This window comes from Suillus fuscotomentosus, assembly GCF_016647785.1.
Source record: "Suillus fuscotomentosus strain FC203 chromosome Unknown F5891scaffold_94, whole genome shotgun sequence".
Classification (NCBI taxonomy): Eukaryota; Fungi; Basidiomycota; class Agaricomycetes; order Boletales; family Suillaceae; genus Suillus; species Suillus fuscotomentosus.
The window spans coordinates 52218-75200 of record NW_024539606.1 but is presented as its reverse complement, the minus strand read 5'-3'; the positions used below and the strand labels follow the sequence as shown (position 1 = coordinate 75200).

The 22983-nt window shown below is 48.0% G+C and overlaps 8 protein-coding genes and 1 non-coding gene across 9 annotated transcripts; 4 read left to right on the top strand and 5 right to left on the bottom strand.

Moving 5' to 3' along the window:
- Nucleotides 1–69: 69 nt before the first annotated feature.
- F5891DRAFT_1196151 (putative methyltransferase-domain-containing protein) lies at nt 70–1183 on the top strand (the record flags this gene model as incomplete). Its single annotated transcript, XM_041368258.1, has 7 exons — nt 70–114; nt 174–286; nt 346–478; nt 530–631; nt 679–789; nt 838–1032; nt 1088–1183. The coding sequence occupies 7 exons, from the start codon at nt 70–72 to the stop codon at nt 1181–1183; spliced, it is 795 nt and encodes a 264-aa protein (XP_041219195.1).
- Nucleotides 1184–1340: 157 nt separating this feature from the next.
- Nucleotides 1341–2175, bottom strand: F5891DRAFT_766129 (uncharacterized protein). Its single transcript, XM_041373186.1, has 5 exons — nt 2032–2175; nt 1892–1974; nt 1807–1831; nt 1679–1745; nt 1341–1627 (listed from the first exon to the last, which is right to left on the bottom strand). Exons 1-5 carry the CDS (start codon nt 2071–2073, stop codon nt 1476–1478), a joined length of 369 nt encoding a protein of 122 aa, XP_041219194.1. The 5' UTR covers nt 2074–2175; the 3' UTR covers nt 1341–1475.
- Nucleotides 2174–4455, bottom strand: F5891DRAFT_1065636 (uncharacterized protein). Its single transcript, XM_041363089.1, is given in 7 exon segments — nt 2174–2858; nt 2915–2956; nt 2975–3102; nt 3154–3340; nt 3395–3918; nt 3969–4047; nt 4119–4455. The coding sequence occupies 7 exon segments, from the start codon at nt 4277–4279 to the stop codon at nt 2423–2425; spliced, it is 1557 nt and encodes a 518-aa protein (XP_041219193.1). The 5' UTR covers nt 4280–4455; the 3' UTR covers nt 2174–2422.
- Nucleotides 4456–4467: 12 nt separating this feature from the next.
- Nucleotides 4468–4539, top strand: F5891DRAFT_t113. The gene has a single exon. It is a non-coding gene; the product is annotated as a tRNA-Gly (tRNA).
- Nucleotides 4540–5053: 514 nt separating this feature from the next.
- F5891DRAFT_962683 (uncharacterized protein) lies at nt 5054–5373 on the top strand (the record flags this gene model as incomplete). The annotated part of the gene is made up of 2 exons (XM_041375927.1): nt 5054–5160; nt 5217–5373. 2 exons carry the CDS (start codon nt 5054–5056, stop codon nt 5371–5373), a joined length of 264 nt encoding a protein of 87 aa, XP_041219192.1.
- Nucleotides 5374–5979: 606 nt separating this feature from the next.
- Nucleotides 5980–9166, bottom strand: F5891DRAFT_1065629 (uncharacterized protein). Its single transcript, XM_041363088.1, has 3 exons — nt 8593–9166; nt 8087–8531; nt 5980–8033 (listed from the first exon to the last, which is right to left on the bottom strand). Exons 1-3 carry the CDS (start codon nt 9095–9097, stop codon nt 6116–6118), a joined length of 2868 nt encoding a protein of 955 aa, XP_041219191.1. The 5' UTR covers nt 9098–9166; the 3' UTR covers nt 5980–6115.
- A 2078-nt stretch (nt 9167–11244) lies between these two features.
- F5891DRAFT_1176359 (uncharacterized protein) lies at nt 11245–14333 on the top strand. The gene is made up of 3 exons (XM_041365760.1): nt 11245–11398; nt 11455–11831; nt 11916–14333. Exons 2-3 carry the CDS (start codon nt 11616–11618, stop codon nt 14055–14057), a joined length of 2358 nt encoding a protein of 785 aa, XP_041219190.1. The 5' UTR covers nt 11245–11398; nt 11455–11615; the 3' UTR covers nt 14058–14333.
- A 59-nt stretch (nt 14334–14392) lies between these two features.
- F5891DRAFT_1065610 (uncharacterized protein) lies at nt 14393–14722 on the bottom strand (the record flags this gene model as incomplete). The annotated part of the gene is made up of 1 exon (XM_041363087.1): nt 14393–14722. Exon 1 carries the CDS (start codon nt 14655–14657, stop codon nt 14394–14396), a length of 264 nt encoding a protein of 87 aa, XP_041219189.1. The 5' UTR covers nt 14658–14722.
- A 6909-nt stretch (nt 14723–21631) lies between these two features.
- F5891DRAFT_1131202 (uncharacterized protein) lies at nt 21632–22361 on the bottom strand (the record flags this gene model as incomplete). Its single annotated transcript, XM_041364639.1, has 2 exons — nt 21632–21841; nt 21987–22361. 2 exons carry the CDS (start codon nt 22359–22361, stop codon nt 21632–21634), a joined length of 585 nt encoding a protein of 194 aa, XP_041219188.1.
- Between the last annotated feature and the right edge of the window lie 622 nt (nt 22362–22983).

Genomic DNA, 22983 nt, shown 5'->3' with positions numbered 1-22983 from the left:
ATCACCGTTCAACTTCTTGCACCAATCTTGCACTGCGGTTTTCTTCGTTTCGGTCATTCATCATTAGTAATGCAAGGCGGCGAAGAGGATCTTTATCTCGGTGATGTTTTCACGGTTTGTGCTAATATATAGATGCTACCACCCAAAAGATTAATGTATTTGTTCAACTACAGGAACCTCCACGTCCGCCAACACCTCCGCCAACCTTTGCAACATGCACTCGAAACGCCTTCCCCGATCTCAAAATCCGCCTGGTAGGATCGCATCCGTTATGGGCTCATCATCTGTACTGCTATTTGGACTCTGCACCCACCGGACGCTACTAATTTCTTGCGTTCAATTCAGATGGAATGCAGCATTAGCGTTTGCATCATATATAGATTCAAATCCAAAGATAGCACGCGATCGCTGCGTACTCGAACTCGGGGCTGGTGGAGGTCTCCCGGGACTCGTCGCAGCACAAAATGGCGCCAAAAAAGTCTGAACATATCCACGCCAGTTCCACCGCCTTGCCTCACTCATTGGACAGGTTGTACTGACAGATTACCCGGAGGCGGTCCTCATCGATAACTTGGAATTCAACGCGAGACAAAATCTGTCTCCTGACGAGAAGGATCATGTTGAAACTCAGGTATTTTTTGGGAGCATTCGTAGCTTGCTTGATTGCTCATTTTTCAGGGATATATGTGGGGCCACCCTGCAGACAGCATAATGCGGGCACTCCCAAAGGATGCCTCAACTGGATTTCACTTAATCATATTATCAGACTTAATCTTCAATCACTCGCAGGTAAGATCGCTATGGTCCATTCAATCATTGGTGTCTCAACGCATTTAGCATGATGCATTGTTGAAATCATGCGATATGTGCTTAGCTTCTCGCTCCGCAAACGATGATACCTCAAGTGCACCATGCGTGCTGGTTTTCTACTCCCATCATCGACCGCATTTGGCAGATCGGGATCTTGGGTTTTTCCGCAAAGCTCAGGGTGCAGGCTGGGTTTGTGAGGAGATAGTGACGCGCAAATATCCGGTTTGCTTGATCCACGTGTTGATGAATTCTTTTCTGACTGTTAGATGCCGTACAGCCCATGTTCCCGGAAGATCCAGGTGCAGAGGAAGTTCGTGCTACAGTACATGGTTGGAGGATGACCAGGGGGGATACCGGCGATTTTCCTCACTGAATTCTGATCTAGCACGCCGATAAAGTCTATTTTCATTCCAGGTAGGTGCTATAGCACCTCTCATCGTTTGAGACTTCCCATGACGCACCCCCCATTGTACGGTCAAATCTATATTGAGATCCAGATCCAGTAAACAACACTCCGGCGATTCAAACAAATGTATTGCAAGTGATAAGCACGAAACTGGATAGACATTTCTCAACGTTTCCCGTATGACTCGGATTACAGTCCAGGTGATCTGGGAACGAACTTCGTTCAACCACCACGTGCGTGGGTTGGGTCATGCTGCTCTTCAAGTCTTGACTGCCGGAGGAGCATCAACGGGCTGGCTCGTTGCTGCGTATGTGGTCGGCTGTGAGGCACTTGGCTGGTTCGTGGCACCATATTCAGGTGGCTGTGGAGCACTTTGCTGGGGCGCTGGAGCGGGTGTTTCCGCACCAGTGTCTACAAGGGCAAATTACACACATGACATGCGCAAAATTCTCAGGTACTCACATCGATAACTACCCCTAGTACGTCTCCCCTGAACGTTGACACGCCTGAATATGAGCCAGAGCGCGTGCTACATATATGTTTAGAAAGAGTCAGTCACAACAATCACACAGATGAGCACAATTCCGCACGAGGAGTCCGGGAAGGTATCCGAGCCTGACAGTGACAGGACATGAGTGAAATGCAGAGTTTGCAGCGCGGGGAAGAAGTACTTACAGAGTCAACAAGATGTTCACGATGAGGTCACAGCCGCAGCCTGAGATGAAAGCTGCTGCGGCAGGGGGGAAAATGATGGCGACCTGTTCATTCCTTGTGTGAGTATATCAAATAGACTTGCTTGCACAAGAGCGGCGTACGATAATAAGTACACAATCAGCAGCGCCATTATTGGATTCCATGATATCACGGTCTGGTATGAGGGCTAGGTGGGGATTTGTGCGACGGCGTGTGATTTTACTGATGCTGAGAATCTGGCTAAAGCCAAAGTTTGTATAAGGTTGATGGGCTACCAATATTACTAACTAGGGGTCCGGACTGGAAGTGGTGATGACGTTGGTTATTATGTAAGACGGTCGAGAAGCGTGTCAGAAGTGTAAAATTTGGTATCGGGTAGTTTCACAAAAAGTAAGGAAGAGAGGTAATAAATACAACATCAGAAATCCGAGACACAGGGACAAAGGAAATTCATAATCCAAGTCATCATCCGGCGATAAATCATCATTACACCGTCCACCCATCTGCCTCTCCTCAGATGGAGAAAAATGGCTGCTCTGCATTCTGACCCTGTTGCTGCTGCTGCAACTGGAAGGGATTATTTTTGGTCCCAAGTCCTGTCTTCTGTGCTGCCAGTAAACCCGCTTGCGTGTGCCCATAGCGCAGTGCGCCGATATTCCCGAATGTATCTTGACCATCGTCGCGATTGGCAAACAGACTGGCAAGATGCGAGTGTTCTTGGTCTGCCCGACTCGGACCACCACGGCCCGCACCTGTGCCTGTGGATGTGCTGCTGACAGCTGGGGAAGGTGACGACACTTGTGAGGGTACAGGTGAAGAGTTATAAGAAGGTACATTCGAGTTAGAGTAGGTTCCTTGAAGATTAAATGATGGCCCAGAGGTGCCATTGACTGGTGTCCCAGATGATACTGGGATAGGTGAAGAAGCAGGAGCGAAGGGATTATTGGAACTGAAGTAAGGATTTGAGGTCAACGTAACGAGCATCGTATCAAAGCGATGACATACCCGAATCCAGTTGGTTGCGCAAATAAGGCTTGCTGCTGCTGCTGCTGCTGCTGCTGCTGCTGTTGAGCTTGAAGTTGTTGTTGTCTGAACCATTCCTCTTGCGCCGCTTGTTGGGCCAGTTGCTGAGCTTGTGCCTGTGCTTCTTGCTGTTGACGAAGCCATTCTTGTTGTTGCCTCAAATACTCTGCCTATTAATGGAACGTTCAATAAATTCACAGTAAAACCAGGTATTACCATACCTGCATTGCTTCCTGTTGCGCCTGCTGTTGGTATGGGTTAAATGATGTAAACTGTGGCTGCATCGTGTATTGAGGCTGAATAGTGTACTGCGGTTGCATCTGGGGCTGAGGTTGCAAGCCTGTTGCATATGGAGTAGGATCGATAAAAGGAAATGGATTGTTACTGTTGGAACCGTTCGGCGAGGATCTGAAATGAACAAGATCATCAATTGAAATCAAGCATAGATATGGACTACCGTACATCTGCGCTTGATCATCGAATAACGCGTGTGCATTTGAGTCTTCAACGGCCTTATGTCTTTTCGCCTCCTCTTCCTCACTTAATCGTATTGCTGTGGCAAGGTCTTGCTCTTCAGCTTTCCGGCCCTGTTCCTCCGCAAGAGTCCTTTTCGATGCTTCGATCGCCTTACGGAGCTCGTCTTCATCGCGATCGGCACCACGGTTGGCCTTCCGCGGGGGCGTTCCAGGAGGAGGTGCAAAGCTCCTCCTCCCAACATCTTCGTCTTCTTCTCCATTGCCTTGCCCTCTTATCATTCTGTCGCGCATGCTTGCCCGAGTCCGGCGCTCCTCCTGTAGACGTGCTGGATCACTAAGGAGGTTGGAGATATCCTTAGCCTTCTGCCGGACGTTGGCACCGCAATCTTTCGCGTCTTCATCCAGATATTGGAATTCTTTGAGTGTTTTTATGATATATAAATTGTCACGGAAATATAGGACAACATTTTCAGAACCAGCGTGTAGGAGGTAGTCCAGCACGGTGAGTGACTGGGAGGGAGTTTGAATTCGGGTCCTCCATCCGAAGCAAGGCAGCTAACCTTGAATACATGTCGCCAATTCTTGCCTTTATCATTCAACCTTTTGTCAAGCATTTCCATGATCTCGACGAAGTCATTCCTGAGAACAATAGCACATCAGCACTGCTGGCGAACCACGACCACCAGGCAAGCTGCCTAACGATCACGCACTGATTGTATGACAGCTGAGCGATCTCGTTCATCTGAGTTCCTGATGGCCCCCATGGATCGTTAGATGTTGCATCCCGGACTTTTGCCTGCGTGTCTGAATAGCCCTTGGTGTAATTTTTGGCGACACGGAGGGCACCCTTGCCAAAGTGCTGGAGCGACATTACACCGTATCGTGATTCGCAGAACGAAAGTTCCACAGATTATCAGGCTTTGCTTTAGTCAAACTAGAGGAGTGAGCGCGGAGCGGATCGTGGTCGGTGGGATGTTGTGAATGGAATAGAAGGGACGTGATAACTGCGGAAGTCGCCGACTAAGGTTGCAATATGTTGCAATGTGTGAACCATAACACACGCCGATGGTGAAGCGGTTATCATGCTTGCCTTCCAAGCAAGCGGCAGGGGTTCGACTCCCCTTCGGCGTATTGCTTTTGCGACTTTTTCTCGCTTGTGGCTTGCCAACCAAGTTGGTTTCAAGTATTCCAACCATCTAACTCTGCTGCTGGGTCTGTCTACAAACACTGGGCATGGTTCTTTTTCAAATACAGGGAACGGCCCCTCAGATCGGAACTTCCATCCATGTGATTGATCGTGTCAACTTAGTATGTGATCATTTCACATAGGTTTGTCTAGGGCCCTCAAGGAAGTAGCAAAGTTCTATCTCACGTCGCTGAGTTGCCTCGCGTTTTCTTATAGTCTATTCAACATTCGCTCCTCCCCTGCACAACATTGCACCACCCACCCCGCTACCCACGTTAGGTCTGGCTCTTAAGCCTTTGCTGGCTTAAATCCCTTCCTTCTCCCATATACCCGAGTAGGTTCTTAACAAGTTCCTTCTCTCCTTCCTTCATGCACGATACCTCCTTGCTAGAGTAGGCGATCAAGCTGCGGTAAGCTTCTTTCGCATCCTCAAGGAAATCACTCCATCGTCTTCCAACCATGTTGGTGCTCAACAAATCCTCGACTTGTGATGTCTGTATGGAAGGCTACATGACTGGCAGGAATTCACCGCACTCGATACCTTGTGGACACGTATTCTGCCAGAAGTAAGTACTCGATTCATCGATTGTGTGTTGTTTTCATCTAACTTGCCCATCCGAAGGTGTCTCGGTCATCTTTTGCGCCACACATGTCCCCTTTGTCGGACTCGATTTTCCCCTCAGGACGTCCGCAGGCTTCACGTTGATGATATGCAGCCGCCTATGATTATGACCGCCTCCATAGGAGAAGTCCCTAAAACCCCTATTCTCCACCCCTGACAACGAAGCCCACACCTTTTCTTTTTCTTTTTCTTTTCTCTCTCTTTTACTCTGTGTATTATTGTTTATTTTCCGGGGCCGTTGGAGCAGTCGGTAGTCCTCGCGTGTGTCGTAGTCTCTCCTCGCAAGCGACAGTGTCATATTATTGCATTATTACAGGCTAGTTAGAAGACACGTGATGCATTATCATGTTCTTCGCCTTCGAATTCGTCATGTTATCGGTCCCAATTCGTCCATAGTATGGCCACCTAGTATACTTCCCGTATTACCTAGTTAGTAAAGAGGCAGGCGGGGCTTATACGTCCCCTAGCTAGAATCTCATTCGCACAGAGCACCGCCGGTGGACATCAGCCAAAAACCGTGACTTACTGCTAAAACGTTGAAGGCTGAAGGTCAGGACGTCGAGACAAATGATATCTATGGTTCGGAATGGTTCAGGAAGGCTGTGTAAGCACGCTGGCTTACCTGAGTTCTCATAATCAGTACATATACCGTCGCTGATACTGAAAGCTAAGCTTTCAGTATTTCACCTTTTGGTGTAACGGTTATGCGTGGCGGCGGTCTGACCATGTTACAATTATCTGGTGTAATTTTCCATGTCTCCTGGATGAGTGTACATTCCAAATGCAAACGCGTTGTTCAAAGTGAAATCAAAAGTCTGTACATAGTACAACCGACAACAAGCGGGTAAATACTAATATATTGTAAGATCTCCATTTATCACATCTCAAGTACAAACATATCAAACACGACTTCTCCCCCGTCTTTCATACTCAACAAGCATATCCACCGCACGATCCCGCGAATCTTCCAACTCATCCCGATCCTCGCTCTGCTCCTCAAATACACTCGACCCTAATGCCCGACGCAACTGCATCACCACCTCCTTCTGTGGTCCTCTCGCGGGCGGACTGGGTGGGGGAGACAATATGAATGAAACTTCGTCATTAGTGTCATCGCAGCACAGAATCCGAGACGGAAAGATCCGCCGGAATAAAACGATGGTGTTCAGCACGATTTTGATGTCCTCATCGTCTACGACTAGGTCTTTCACATTCAACATGTTGTTCTCCCGTACTTTAGCGAAGGAGTCGGAGATAGCGCCGATGACGCCACCTAGACTCCGGCCTGCATTGATGGTCTCGTTCCACCTGGCTTCTTGCTCTACGTTGTGGGATTGAGAAAGTGAGACGCTGTGCGAATGGGCAACAGTTTGCACGAAAAGTTTGGATGTGTGGGAGCGGAGACGTTGGCGTAGGAGAGTCGTGGCGAGGGCACCAAGTGGCGTTAAGGATGTGGTGGAGGGCGAGGATGTAAGTGTCAGAGCGGCTTCGGAGAGAGAGAGCGTTTCTAGCACTAATCGCTCGTAAGGGCAGACCACCCCAACACGAGCACGTTTCCATAACCTTTGCGAACGATCCTTTATGTAGAATGCTGGGAGTGAATGGGCAAGAAGAGCCAGTGTCGCCAGATCACTTGCGTGTTGTGTTGTTTTGCCAGATGTGCCTAACATAGATGAAAGACGCAAATAGACCCGAAGACGTAGAAGGGCTGGAGCTGAGGCGGGGTGAAGAGCAACGAGCTCCGCTAAGCGAATCCATGCCTTTCGCTCAAGTTCAAAGTCGGAGGCCTCGTTCACCATACGCCTGGTGAAAATGCTTCGGACTGCTCCAAGTGCACTGGTGCTCAATCCTAGTGCGTCAATGAGAGCATCACGTTCATCCTGGGAGCCGCTCTGAGCAAGTGCATCTGACAATGGACCTTGCTCTTGGCGGGTAGTTCTCTCCGTGGTGGTCGAATCCGCGTCTGACTCTGAGTCGCTGATATCAGGGGAGAGAGGGGGAGAAAAGGGTTCCGCCACCTCGTGAGTTGTAAGTGGTGCTCGACTGCTAATAAGGTAATTAAAGGGTATGAGACGCATGATCTTGGCACGTTGAACATATCCCGGAAGAGGTAGCCATGGGACGATGATTGTGAACAGAACCAGAACAGATGCGATCAGATGAATGGCTTGTATGGCGCTGCTCCATGACCACATCGTAGTAGTAGCAACAAGTGTGGAATCGGTAACCTGGGATAGTACCGAACCTTGGTGCGTGTGAGGATGCGAAGCACCTGTTGAGTTGAAGGGCGAGTTGAAAAATGAGAAGAGCGCAAAGACAGCAAGCAGATACTGCTGAGGCTGTGCCTGCATAGTAACATCGCCCTGGACTGGCGCACTGACAGGGTCACTGAGCAAAATAGGTGCAGCAGCGACAATCGGAAGCGGAGCGCCAGGTTGGATCTTACGGGGTCGACCTCGCTTGCGCTTCTCCGGCAGTGCTCCGGGGATACCCTCGGCCATGGGTGTGGGCGTAACAGCGGCAGCAGAAACAGCAGGCGATTTATCCTTCTTGGCCGCAGGTGCCTTTGTTAACTTGGGCTTCTTGCGGGCGCGCTCAGAGTCGTCACCCTCGTCTTCCCCATCGCCATCTTCATCATCACTTGCTTCGTAGGCTTCAGCATCATTGTCGATTTCATCACGTTCTGGGCCTCCAAATTTTTTGGCCCACTCATGGTCCCATTCAGCAAGGAGATGTTGAGCACCGGGAATTCCAAGGATGAGGGTACGCAGCCCTTCTTGCTCGCGCCTCAGCCTAATCTCACGTCTTTTCAAAACGCTGTTACGACGATCAGCGCAAGTACGATTACAAAGGGGATAAATTTATTTCACCGGATATACTCAACTGCCTTTCCGAGCACATTGGCCTTACTTCCTTTCCTCGCAACTTTGACACCGTCAATGTACCCGCGTTCATCTACAACATCACCTTCCTGGGTAGTATTTTGGTCTAGAACGCGAAGAGCAGGGACAGAGGCCTTGAGGCTCTGAATGCGCGCGTTAAGATTTGTACGGTAACGGCGCTCGATAGTTGTATGACTAGTCTTTGGGCGGCTAATGACAGCAGCACCTGCCATCTGAGTATTAGATGCGGATGATCCAGAGTCGGAAGTGGGAGTAGTCGGACCGGGGGAAGGGGAGGATGACGCCGAAGATGAGAGATAAGGTTGAGATTCCGGCTTGTGTTTTGGTGGTTTGGAGGAAGGTAATGCCGGAATAGAGGATATGAGCCGGGGTATGGGCAATTTTGCCTGCATAATCACCCCAGAGAAGGGGTCTGTGATATTCCATGCATAAAAAAACAGCTAGTGAAAAGAAAAAAAATAGACCACGCATACCTGTACCCGAGCTAATCGGTACCATGACCGGGGACACGGACGTACCGGATGAGATGCCCATCCGGGGTGATTTCTCATCCGCCGAGCTGGAAGAAGCTGAGGCAGAGCTGAGGGTAGGTGATGAGAAAGTGAACGGAAAAGAGGAAAGTAAATCTTGGGGCTGGATATGAAGAGAATTCATGTCGAACATAGTCTGTGGAGATGTGTTATGATAGTGCAATGTACTTGGGTCGACAGCCATGGACAATGCAGCATTGAGATCAAGGTCCATAGGAAAAGAGAAGTTGAAAGAGCCGCCAAGATCAGGAAATTTGGAATTCTGGTCAGAATTCAAGTCCAAGGGCTGTTGCGGCCAGAGAGAGGAAAGCTGAGCCCAGTCTGGTGGAGATGATGCTTGGGACGAGGAGGTTTCTGAATCTGACAGATTATTTAAGAGCATGGTGAGCGAGTTACTGAGCTCATCGTTTGAAACGTCGTCAACGTGGAGTTCGCCGTCCATATTCATTGCTGCGCTACTGCCGGTAGGAGAGCAAAAGACTCACGGCACGCAACGTTCGGGCCAGTTATAAGAGCGTATTGTAATCGTGCCACTTTTCTGAATCACCAGTCGCACCATTTCTAAATTATTCCCAACTTAGGAAGTTTATTCTCACCGCACGGTTGACCGGCAATTACATATATAGATTGATATGACGTCAATTGCTATGTCTGTACATACTACCTGTTGCCCTCGAGCTCCTTTTTTGGTCTGGTCTTGGCCTTTCATAGTGCCCAACGCCTCGCAGAATCTCGCTCTGTAGTGCATACTATACGACCAAGAATAACGTCCTTCCTAACACTGGGTTTGAGGCAGACTTTATGCTTACGATGTGCAGCCTGAGGATGGGTGATCGTGAGTCCATTTATTTGTGCAGGTATTGATAGAATTACACAGCAACAGGCCTAACGTAATCACGAGTCTCACTTTGAAGCGGTCCCCTGAGAACATACGAGGTTCGTCCGAATCATCTACCAACTTGGTGCATCTGCGATTCATTTGATCGTATTTTTCGATGATGTTTTAGTGCGCACCTTGAGGATACGTGTTAGCTTCTGTCCTTGCTCTGTAACGATGCCTGACGTCTCGTGGACTCTCTGTCAGAATGTTATGTGGGCAAATACTGCCCCTGACTTGAAGACGCCGAACGAATTCTCGTCAATCAGTCTTCCCTGACCGTCGTGGACGAGTGGAGGGACGTCCCTCTTCTGGTAGTGTCGTCTCTTGGACTCATCATCGACGCAGTCAATGCATGTGTTGTTCCCCACTCAACTCGACAATAAATGCTTCGTATTTCCAGCCCCTCGATGCATGTATCTTTGAGTGCCTCAGGATCCGTGGCGGAAAATTCAGGGTTGATTCACCATGGCAGATCACGAACACCCCACTTATGTCAACTCGCCAAGTTGATTCTTAGCTCAATAGTAAGGTAAGAACCGTAGGTGTTCGAGTGGATGGCCAATATTAACGCACATGAATTGAGCAGGTCATGGACAGCACGGTTGATGCCCGACTTGAAGAGGATGCACTTTTTAGGTGTATCGCATTCACGATAGTATTGCCAAATATCCGCACCACCCCTAATACTCTCGCAGGTCCTTCAGACAAGGTTGGCTTGAGGTTGGTCTATCATTACAGCGAATATGACGATCTGCTACAGCTTCATCTGATCTGGTAGCCAACTAGCGGTCAATGGTGCAAAAAAAGCAAACATGTTTTGTCCACTTACTTCCCGCAGAGATGTTGTGCAGCATCCTTAAGGCTGCACTGGACAATATGGTCGAAGATGACATAAAAATAACTCCTCAAGCCGAACATGGGTGCTGCACTGCTGGGGCCGGCCTACCGTTTCCCTACACCACGGCATTAGTGTGGAGACATTGGTGAGATATCGCGTCTTCTGCATCCGAGTTGTTGATAGCATTTGTCACATCGGCAGTCACAAGCACAAATGGTGGCACTAACATGACGACCTCGCCGCATAATTTCTCTGGCTTCTTCTCTAGAGGTGTCAGAAAGGCGAATGCCTGGACAAATACGGCCGTAGGAAGGTCAAAGTGCTTCCCGCACTCCGAAGTGTTGTCAACCCATCGGCTTTCCAAGGCCACCTACTAGAAACAGCGATCGCCGCTGTCAAAAGTGTATCATCAAGCAAACGCGTTCACGCATCTTCAAACCAAGCGTCTACTAGTAGTCACTCGGAAGAAATCGAAGCTGCATCCAATTGACTGCAGCAAGCTGCAGTGGTGCAGCATTAAATATTAATCCACTGTCAGCTGGTCCTTAGAAACGGTGATTGTTTTTGCAGGGTCGATGCTCGCGTCGCGTTTTTCATAATATTCCCGGCATCTGCGGGTTAATCACGTTACCCTGCAGTCCCACTCAACCTCCACTTTCCCTAGTGTTGCTATAAAGCTTGTTTATCGATTATTTGAAACTGAGAAAGGTAGAGATTCGAAGCTAGGGAGGAGAGCCCTAGTTATCATGGGTCCTGTTGAACATCATTCGACGTCATGTGACCTGATACTTTCACAATGAATGGAATTTGAAAGTCTCAAATGCAATTGTCCCTAAAAGGAAATCAATTGACCTTCAAGAAATCGCGGTTTCGGTTGCTCAGCTTCGTGTTTTTCTTTCGTGCTCGACGTTTATCGAGAATTTCGGTTGTTGACAAGTCGTTGACTTGAGCTCGTTGCAACTGAAGTCAGTTCATTCACCTTCACTATATTGGCTGGTAAATTTGATTGTTGCAAGCACATCATATCCCAGGTACCGCTTTTCTCCTGCTGCTTACCGCATTCAAACTCTGCTCACATCCACTCAAGTTTCATCTTTTGTTGCGTTGACAGGCAAACAACGCATGGCCTTTGTCTGGTTCAAAGGCTAGATTTTGAACTCACTGCAGGAACCCAGTGATCTTTACTCCTTTTCGCCTTGACGCAGCGGCCGTCCTATTCATTTACTTCGAACTCTCTTTTACATTAACATGTCACACACAATCCCCCAAGTCCGCAGACGTCCCACGAAGCTCAGGCCGTCCGGAGTAAGACCAGATTCTAGTGTCGTTCGCGCGTCAGTTTTCGAGACTGCCCTTGAGCTTGGGATTCACAATTCCACCGTCGCGAATTGGATATTCAATAGCCCCTTGCCTGAGGAGGCAGAGGAACTGGAGGATATCCCTCCTGACACGGAGGTAGAAGAAGTACGTCGTCACCATCTCAGATATGGCTGAACGCTCAATCAAGTTCTTTTGCTCACTTCATCATTGCTGCGTTCACTCGCGCAGATTTTGACTGCCCTCACTTTTGGCTCGCATACTGCGAGCGACGAGTCGTCAATGACGTCCTCCCCGCAAAACAACGTTGCATCCGCAAGGCAAATACACATGCACAAGCCGAGCGTATTCGAACCTCTCCACGTGCACTTCAATGACTTTGCTTCCGCGCAGCTGACGCTATCATTGCCTCCGCTGAGTACGCCAGTCAATGAGAGGGAGAGGCTCGGAAGCATGTCCAATTCGTCTGGGAAGCCGTCAAATAATGTGGGACACCAATCAAGTGAGGATATCACACGTCAGACCGACCGCAAATGTGCCACACCGAATTCCGCAAAGTCTGAAGCGGGGTATGTGAGCGACGGTCAATATCTTTCTGACAGTGCTGGTCTCAAAAAGTCTGGCAAACTGAAAGGAAAAGGCAAGAAAGGAAAGCCGCCAGCCTTGGACTTGCGTTCCGGTTTTGATGAAGCGCCCGGCTATTCTTCGGATGGAGGTTATCTCTCTGCGTCATCAAGCAAGTCGCAAGGGAAGTCAAGTAAGGGTAAATCTCGCGCAATGGCCTTCTTTCGGAGGAAGCCAAAGAAGCAGCGAGCCAGCGATGAAGAAGATGATAACTACATACCACCAGTCCCTGCGATGCCTCCAATGGCCGTTCCTTCGAGTCCAAGACCTTTGAAGCATCTTGTCGCAACACCTTCATCCCCTTCACGATCTGGCTTCACTCCTCTGAAGCTGAACTTTAACACCTCAACTCGAGCGTCAAGTCCTGTCTTACACTCAAGAAAAGACCGCGCTAGTCCCCCACTTGCTCGAGTAGCAACACCATCCCCCACTCCCACTCCTCCTCGACCATCCGAGCAGACAGTAAATTCGATGCCGTCGCCTTCGCCTTCGCCTGTGCCTTCGTCTACGCCTGCTCCCGCTCTTCCATCCACGCCGATATCTCACGCACCAACTCCCAGTACGCCCCTTATTGTGGTATCACCTACTATCTCCCAGGCTCCTGCAACCCCCATTCGTTCATCCCCGATCACCTCTCCCCGGCATATCACTATTCGACCCGCGGCTCCTCCACCTACGCAGCCATTGCCACAGCCACCTCCAATTCCCATGCCATCCACGCCGTCACAAAGGGCTCCTGGACCACCACTTATGCAAGCACTGCCTCCGGTTCCAGTGCGTCCACTTCCCGTGCCACCATCTACGCCGACGACGCCCTCGCGGAAACTGCCACCTTTCCGACCGGTTGCAGTGGTATCTGGCTCTACAGCTCCATTAGTTCCTCGTCGGCATCCACAAACTCAGCCCCGCATTCTATTTTCGCCTCGCCCACAGCCGTCACATAGTGCATCTGACTCGGTTGTCCCGCAATACAAGCATGACAATGGTGAGGCATCACCGAGGAGGTACCAGAGCCACAGCGTTATTCCCAGTGATGACAGCTCTAAGACCCATCCTCCCGGACATGGCGGTACGGTACGGAGAAAGCATTCAGAGATATCACCACCTCCATTTCTTCAACGGCGCATGCATGGCATGCAGGGATCCCCGCGGCATCCACCCCCAGATTCACCTCTCCCACAAGTTCCGAATGCACGCCCTATGCATCCTCCAGCGTTCCCCTCGAAATTCCATGAACACTTTTCGTCCGTGTCGTCAGTAAGTCATACTTCGCCTGCTCTGCGCAGTACGAGTGGGTCTGGCTCCTCATCTGGCCCGTCTGTTCGCTCCTCCAACGCCCCGTCGGTATCTACTTCTGACAGTCACGGCAGCTCGAGTCATCACTCAGAAGGCGTCGTAAACATGCGTTCAGATACACGATCTTCCTCGCGGTCAGAGTCTGGCTACGGGAAGCAAATCACGGACAGCATCGCTTACTCACACTCACATTCGTCCATACTCGATACCCGGAGCGACATCAGTGCCAGCGTCTACAATGAGCGTTCGAGCACATATGACGAAGAGGGGGGGAAAGATCCCAAGGGCACACAAGCTGACGACGAGGACGAGGATGAGGCATCGATCTATCCCTCAGATGAGAAGACGGCTGGTAGGCGTACGATGTACCTGGTCGAAAATGGCCAGGCTCTGGATGAGGACGGAGATGTGTTCCCGCCCCCATTACCACCCCCGGTAGGAAGATACTTTTGACTGACGTTGGGGTATCAGTGACCGTTCGCTTTAATTTATCTGCTGTTTTTGGCTTTTTTGTAGTCGCTCTTTCGCTCGTTTTTTTTTTCGTCCGATGGTTGGCTTTTTTGATAATTTTGATGGCGCAAGCACTCGAGACATCTGCTCGATGCAGCTGTGGTAGTAGTAGATACGATCTTGATGTTATGGTAATAGGTTAATGGCCTAGCACTACTAGTATTTTCCATCAATGCATCACGCTGCAGGCTGGTAGAATGCAAGTAATTTAATTCAGCTCGTCATTGGCCCGGGGTCCGCCTTCACGCCTACTCTCACACTTTTGTCAGCGTTGACATCTCAGATCTCATGCATCATCTCCAGTACCGTACACCTTGCGGTATCTATACACTCACTGTAAACTCCTGGAACTCTCGTATGTCCTCCTCCGCTCCCGTTTGGGTCACTCGGGTGGCCTATCACCATTTCATCCGCAGTTCTTCTACCAACAGAGGCATATTCGGCCGCGGCTGCCTCCTGCCCTATGCCATGTACACCGTCACGACTTGAGAGTCCTTGTATCGTTATCCACACAAGCACTAGAGTCCTCCGGTACCAGTGCATCAGTAAACCGGTGAGTTCTTGCTGGGGATTATGCTGATTATGGTGCTTTTACATGGTCATATATTGCTTTATATCACTTTATATTACAATGTGACGAAAACCTTTCCTATATATTCCGATATATAACGATATATGACGATATCTTCTTCTCACAGGTTCTCTGATGGTGAATCTCAGGTTGCTCATTCCACCATCTACACTGACGATGCCCTTGCAGAAACTTCGATCGTTCCGACTGATTGTAGTGGTGCCTGCCAACCAGTAGCCAAATAGCTCAACTAGTTACTCGCAGGATTTCATCGGCGTGTACTATTTTGTCCCTGCGAGACCATCACTGAAATTCACTTAGCTCGGTATGACAATAATTAAATAAGTAGTACGTAGCGCCAGCTAAAGTGGCAAAGCCCGCTGCCCTGACTTGCCGAGGTGTATTAGTCATACGTTTGCCGTCAAGTCTTTTCATACTCCGTCCGAAGGCCACAGTGGACGTCTTATGTCCGTTGCATTTTCTCCAGATGGAGGTCGCGTCGTTTCGAATTTGTGCGACCAAACAGTCTCGGTGTGGGATGTGAAGCCCAGTGAAAATCGGTCCTAGCGATATCTACGGCAAACGATGATGATATAAAATATATGCCAGGAATATTGTAATAACTACGCAAATCGATAAATGTAAACAATATGTCAACAACGCTCGATCAATTATCAAATGGGTTTCAAATACACATTTGACAATGCACTCAGTAAATGTTGAACATGTTGAAATTCTTTCAACTTTGACTTGACTTTGCTCAATATTTCAACGTTTGAACATTCTTGCGCATCAGCTGTGCACGCACCATCACTTCACGCAATGACGTCAATGAGTCATATGCAGTGGACCAATATTGGGACATTCCATCCCTACTCGCTTCATCTCAGCTTTCTTCTTCCCCTCCATCATCTCGTCTTCCTCTCAGCAAAACCTTGCCGTTGACCTCAACCATCCTGGCATCATCTGACACATAACTTTCTCATGGCCACTAACAAGATAAGTATTAGGCTTTTTCATGGCTCAATCCATTTGCTGATCCCACCCACTCGACTGTCAGCCATTCTTGTGACAAGTATTACAGCGCTATTCACGGTGCATATATGCACATATTTTGAACATTGTGAGTTATTTGGCATTGTCAGGTTCATTCACTGACTGTTTTACATCATCGCTAGCTCAATACCATTGTCCTGATGATCGACACATCCAGCGGCTTCAACAGATACACTGTTACAAGACAGTCAATTGGTGAGTTCCATTAAAAGCTACCTAATGTACTTTAACTGATATCTATTGCTGTAGAATGAGGCAGCTGCCATCATTGTAAGTACTGTCTACTTGCCTGGCAAGTATACTCTGACAATGATTTGTTTCAGGTCAAGGACTCCCATGTGCCAGAAGCTAGTGGACTACGTCATCCTGATGCGCGGGTGGGGGTGCTATGGTATATAGAGTATTGTATTTGTAATTTTTCATAATACAATTATTTTTGGTTGATTTGCGTTGATGAGCAAATATGCACAAGTCAATTGGGAGCTATGGGAATATACTAGAATCTATGGTACACAAACACAATCGATGATACAATATCTCGCTCAATGCGAGTCACTAAAAATCGACTATAAGTCTCATTTTTCTCCGAAAATTGACGTGAATATTGTCACAATATTTCTGTCAGTTTTCCGGAGATATGGCTACGACCGTTTCTCACTGGGTGTGAAGATTGGCGAGGCATCAGTATTTCTTTTCCAACGCCACACTGACTGGCTTTGGTTTGTCGTAATCTCATTAAGTCCCAATATTTGGATGTGTGTTTATTTAGATTTGGCTTTCTTTGTCTCAACTTTATCTTTGACATTGCATCAGACTTACACTACTCGATATTGTATCGTACATTAGCGGTCCTCAAAGTTAAAATCAGTAGAAATTTCAAGAGGTAAGAAATTTGCGACTTGCCGATAATTAGAACTCCAACGATGACAAATCAAGCTCATATCTTACCACTGCCCATCATCATCGTACCTTACTGTGACCATCATATTGATAACATTCTGCAACGACATCGGAAGATGCCTCGAGAATCGGATCGCAAAAAACTACTTCGTAGTCTGAAGCAAACGACAAATGACCTTACGGTCGCGCAATACATGGAGTTGATTGAATTTATGGTGGATCAGCTCCTCGAGGAGGGCTCTGACAATAGCTCTGATAAGGGATTGGATGGTGATAGTGGGTCAGATGTCAGCATACGGACCGCATCGCCAACATGGCCAGAGTCCCTGACGTCATCCATCATATCCACGTTGTCCATCAGCTCTCTAGTAACCTCGCTTTCAACAGCGTATTCTGATGTCCTATCACTCGATATCCCGGACATGTGCAATCAAGTGTTTACGCACTTTATTTATGCGATTGGGGCACTGCATGATGAAGTGGAGAAGTGTCGGGTACTTGATGTGCATCCATCTCTGACTTGCGCACCGCAGTTACACCTGCTGCAAGAATGGGCACTGCTCTCACCTGAAAAGTTTCGCCGCAAGCTTCGTGTTGATGCAGAGGTATTCAACAAACTCACGACATTAATCCAAGCCCACCCCATTTTCCATAATAACTCGAATAATCCACAACTTCCTGTTGCTGTCCAGCTTGCAATCTTTCTCAATGGTGTCGGCCATTATGGCAATGCTGTGACTACCGAAGACATATCCGATTGGGCTGGAGTGTCCGTAGGGACCATCTACAACTGCTACAAGCGAGTCATGATCGCGATCTTGCAACTGCATGATCGCGCCATACATTTTGATCCACTCGATCGTGAGGACCAGATTGAGCGAGAGCGGGCAAAAGCGTATGTGGAGCAGAAGACATGTTGTGAGTGGCGCGGCGGTTTCCTTTGTGTAGATGGGACTCCGTCCCCTCTACACGAGAAGCCTGGTTGGCACGGCGAAGGGTTCTTTGACAAGAACTCTGACTACTCTCTAACAGCCCAGGTAAGTATCTACTATCGGCTCAGTGTGCAGCGCAGCGACTTACAATCCAAAAGGTTGTCATATTCCCTCATAATCTGCGTATCGTTGACTACGTCATTGGCGTACCTGGGAGTCTTCACGACTTGAACATATTTGCACGAACGAGGGTCTCCTGGCATCCTGAGTCGTTTTTTGGTGCGGGAGAGTGGTTGTGGGCGGACTCGGCGTATGCTGCATGAATTTGGTGTGTGCTGCCGTACAAACGGCCAGCGGGAGGGTCTTTGACGGCCGAGCAAAGGACATTCAATTATAACCTGTCAACAGTGAGCATCAGTACTAATATACTTTTGTTGTCCTCACTCAGTGTCTAGGTCCGCGTTCGTTCAGAGCACTTCTTCGGCTCTATCAAGGGCCGGTTCCAATCACTGCGGGAGCTTCGCATCCCAATCCAAAGCCAGAAGGACCTCGACTATGCGAACATGTAAATCCATTCGTGCTTCATTCTGCACAACTTAATTGTTGAAATTGAGGAAATAGAAAACCACGAAGACTCAAACATATGCTTCTATCAGCAAACTCGGAGATTGAGGCGAGCTGACGGTGATGGAGGAGAGGATGATCAGCAACAGGGTGGTGCAGTAGGTGATCAGACTTACATTGGAACTGTTGGGCAGGATTTTTGTAACACGTTAAAGATGCGATTGCTTTCGTTGTTGGAGCAAAGGTAGTTAGTATTATATTAAATGTAGTTGTACCTATACATATTCCTTTTGGCTCACAAGGTCATGCTTGAGATTTTCTCGAGAAAGGAGTGTTTTAGTGAGCTCTAGGAGGGGTCAGTAGCGCTTGAGATTTTCTCGAGAAAGGAGCATTTTGGTGAGCTCTAGGAGGGGTCAGTTGTGCTTGAGATTTTCTCAAGAAAGGAGCATTTTGGTGAGCTCTAGGAGGGGTCAGTTGTGCTTGAGATTTGCTCGAGAAAGGAGCATTTTAGTGAGCTCTCTGAGTTGGCACCATCGAGTACAACATGGAATGCATTTCCTGAAAACCTGTTACATGACAACATAGTGCAAACCTACTTAGTTTTGATCAAGACTGCGCTCCAAAGCAATACGATGAATTCGAGCCTCCTCCTCCTCCCGACATGCACGAGATAGCTCAATCTCAATTCTTGCAAATTCCATCTGTTGAGTCATCCTGCTGATGATCTTGGTCAGATAGATGCATCGCATGCTCCCGCTCATCACGAGCACTGCGGGCCTTGAGATCACGAGCCCAAATTTCGGTCTCAAGTTTCATGCGTTTATAGCATTTGTGCTCCACATGATCCTCACGTTTGCTGTTAAGGTGCGTCATTAGGGAATCTGCCGTCTGAGACATCCTATCTGCAGCAGCAGAGGTCTGATCGAGAGTGCTGCCACCAGGGCATTTGCATGATGAAGAGGGGGGGCGACTAGATTGAGGTGAAGCACTCTGAGTAGGTGCACGTGCACGAGACTGCTTTGTAGAAAGAGAGGGTGAACTTGCGCGACTTCCTTTGAGTGAGCTGACACGAAGAGACTGCAGCGCTCAGCTAGCACCAATGTCCGAATCTTCCGAGTCATTGGGTGTGGATTGAGGGCTAGCTGATGACTCCTTGAGATCAGAAAAGAAAGGTGAATTGTGGGTGGTGCTTTGATTGGGTACTGGTGAGCGCTCAGGAGAGTTCAGCAATATCATGCCGTGTGTGTTGGAAGTTGTGATGGGAGGAGGTTGGGGTCGTTGGTACCAGTGTGGTAATGGAGCGAGTGAGAATGAGTTGGGCATGTCGCTAGGACCATGGTCCGAAAATAACAGTGGGGATGGTGCTGACAATGGTGATTTGAATGACTCCATGGAGGGGGGCTGGTCAACCATCATATCATCTGGCGCATCTATAATGCCAGCATCACCTGTAGTATGAGCGCTGATCTCAACTATTTCTCCGTCCTCAGCATCCTCATCTGTGTGAGTGTCATTGTCGCCTGCGGCCGGTGCTTGTGGTTGCTTTGAGATAGCGAAATGTTCTAATGCAGTGGACGCAAAATCTTGCCCTGTATCCGCCAGTAGAGAAGGCGTAATTGAAAGCTGGGTTTGTGCGCCACCAGCCATGAAGCTCAGGCCACCAGGGAAATTTTTCGAGCTTTGTATCTAACAGAGATATGATTAAGACATGTGCAGTTCAACAGCGGCTAAAACTTACCAATCAACGACTTCATCGTTGGATCCTCTTGCAGCTCTGCATACGTCTTTCCGGCTCCTGACTGCTTGAGCTCCTTGTTGAACTCGTTATATTTTTTCTTGAGCCTAAAACATCTGATCAGTGATTCTAGTGGGAGGAGGGACAATGCAGGAACGGGATACATACGTGCCGAAACGAGTTGAAACTGGCTTGATAAATGCCTTTGGGTCCTCCTTGAAAAGTCGTTGGACCTCCGGATTCTCATCATTCGAAAATACGGCTTGTGCGACCTGTGAATAAAAGGTATCTCTCGAAGTTCCGCTCTGTTTCTTCTTCCAACCTTGCTCCTTTGCATCCTTTGCGGAATCGGAGAACAGCTTGATGCGTGCGTCTTCATTTTCCTTGCACCAGGCAAGGAGACGTTCCATACGAGCGCTACGAACCCCCTCCCAATGGATAGTGCATTTCTTCCCAGTGTCCATACTGGCGGACACACCGGCTCGAATTCCACCACCTTGACCTCTCTGTCCAGAGTGTGACATGATTCAGGGCATTTATTATGACAATGATTGATGATCAGATTGAATCTTTGGCACTGTCGATGCCAGTAATGACGATGTCGAGTGACAGGGCAGGGCGGAGTTTGAACATGCCATACCGGCAACACAAAATCTTGCTGTGAATTTTTTTCTATGTTCGACTTTGAGAACCGTTATTGCTCGCTGTTTGGTTCGGACCACATCTCAGCTTTCTCGTTCCTCATTCTTGTCTTCCCCTTTTTCCTAGTTGCACACTTGCCATCAGCGTCCGACACCCACAAATTGGAGGTCGACGAGCTTCCACTATTATCAAATCCATTAGGTTGCAAGCTCAACGGTTCCATCTCCAATTTCAAGGCATCTAATACACGAATGGTGTGTCCTGTTTAGCTGATATACCTAGTCATTATTTAGTTCAGCTGATTTATTTGTTGTGTAATGTGTAGCTGGACTTACTCGACGTTCTTTCCTAATTGAAGGCGTGGAGGGTCGCCCTGATCATGACCAGGGTTCCACACTTAAGGCTCATGTACCAGTCCTGAGGTGGGATCAATTCATTCTCCACATTTCTGATATCAAGCTGACGGAGTTTCACGTTGATATGCTGAAACAGGACACCACTCACTTTATTGTAACCCAAGATAGCGCTCAAGAACGACTTCATGTACAGATCAAACAACCTTGCAGCCACTACAGGATTGCGAGCAACCAAAATAGATTGTTGCCAAAAGTCAGGCACATCGTCAGGCAACATATCATTGACGTCAATTTCACCGCCTGCCAAAAACTTGACAATAGGATTGTATACATCTGCAGGATTGATTGTGATGTAAAAATTCGGCAAGCCTTTGTCAAACATTAAGCCTCTGATTTGACTACGCATCACAGCACGTGCAGAACCAGATCCCGGGACATGTGATGTCACACTGTTCACTTCCTTCAATAATCGGCACACTTTTTGTTCTTCTGGAGTATAAGCTGTAACAAAATCACCCTTCACAACTCGTTCAGCAACCGTATGAACCGCTGCTGATGACACAGACACAAAACTTTGTGACACTGTACCAAATGAAGTCCGTTTGAATTTTAAACTGGTATGTAAGAGCGATTTTCTACGTTGCAAAATGTTAAACACAATAAACAAAAAGGAGTAATGCTCCTGGAAACACCTATCAGCCAGACTAAAGAGAAGCTTCACATGGCTTTTAAACGATACTGGACTTGTACGATGAGGATGCTCAAACCCCCCAACTCCATACTGGAAACAGAGTGGGATAAACCTTTGGGAGTAACTCAGGATTAACATATTCGTTCATAGGATTCAGCCCATGCGGGACTTGTATAAAACCACCACACTGTTCTTTCACATGGCGAAGTGCAGCTGCATGCAATTCATGACCTGGAGCATTGCCATCCACATCAGTGACAACGACATGTTGAAAGACATCCTCAGCGGATGATGCTGTACTTGAGTCTGCAACCTTGTCACTAAAAATAGGTTCTTTGTCAAACAATGAATTTGCATCGCAATTATGATCGCCATCATATCAGTGAGGTCAATGCATCTTCGGCGCGTGCATCATCCTCAGGCACAGTTTCAATATGAACTGGCAAAATATCTTCCTCACTCATCAAATCCAAACAGTCATGATCGATGAGCATGTCGCTATAGAGTACGTTATGTTCACACAACCACACTAATGCTGACTGGACTTTCTCTTTATGCACGATCAACGGTTTAGCATGCTTGCGCAACCAATTGGTAGTTGGTGGAGATGAACCAACAAATAAAACCCATATCGGTGTTAATACATCTTCAATCGATGGAGGAAGTGTCTCCAACACTTTCGAAGGACGTTGCGGGAAAATGATCACATTGCCTTTCAAGCCTCTTTGAGCATTCGGTATATTGCACGACTCCTCTCGCAAATGTAGAATAAAACATTTGGCTCTGCACAGCGCAATCATCATCTCTTCTGCAACACTAAGGTCCTGCAACTCAAGAGGGAGAGGGCTGATGAAATTATGGTTTGCCACAGCCAATGCAGGAGACTTACTTTTTTTCAACAATGAAGTGCATCCCTTACAGCAATGTACACCAATAGGACGGTCAGACTGCATAGAATCAAACACCAAGCCTCGGCATTCATACATCACATTGTCAAGGAACTCCTGCACCAATAGTCGAGTCCACCGAGGCTTTATTGATATAACCCTCATCAACAACACGCCCTTTATGCAGGCGCACATCAGGGCGATTTAGAAGAGTAACATCGAAATCATCAAAAGACAGCTCTTGCCTCTCTTTGCAATTATACTCAGCAGCACAAGCAAAACAAACAAAGGTAGCTAGCGCTTCAGAACAAGTTTGTTCATGAAAAATCTCAATCACGCGCTTTTTCCGCTCCTCAGACACCATACGAGGCCATTCTGAAGTACATCGAGTCTTTTCCATCTCCATCGCAACATACTGATTCTGTTTACGAACATGAAAAGCTTGCACTCATTTCCCTTTCTGGAGGACACCAATGTATGATTTCAGACATTTTCTCAGCTGTGAAAGACTGTCACTGCCATCATGATCCACTTT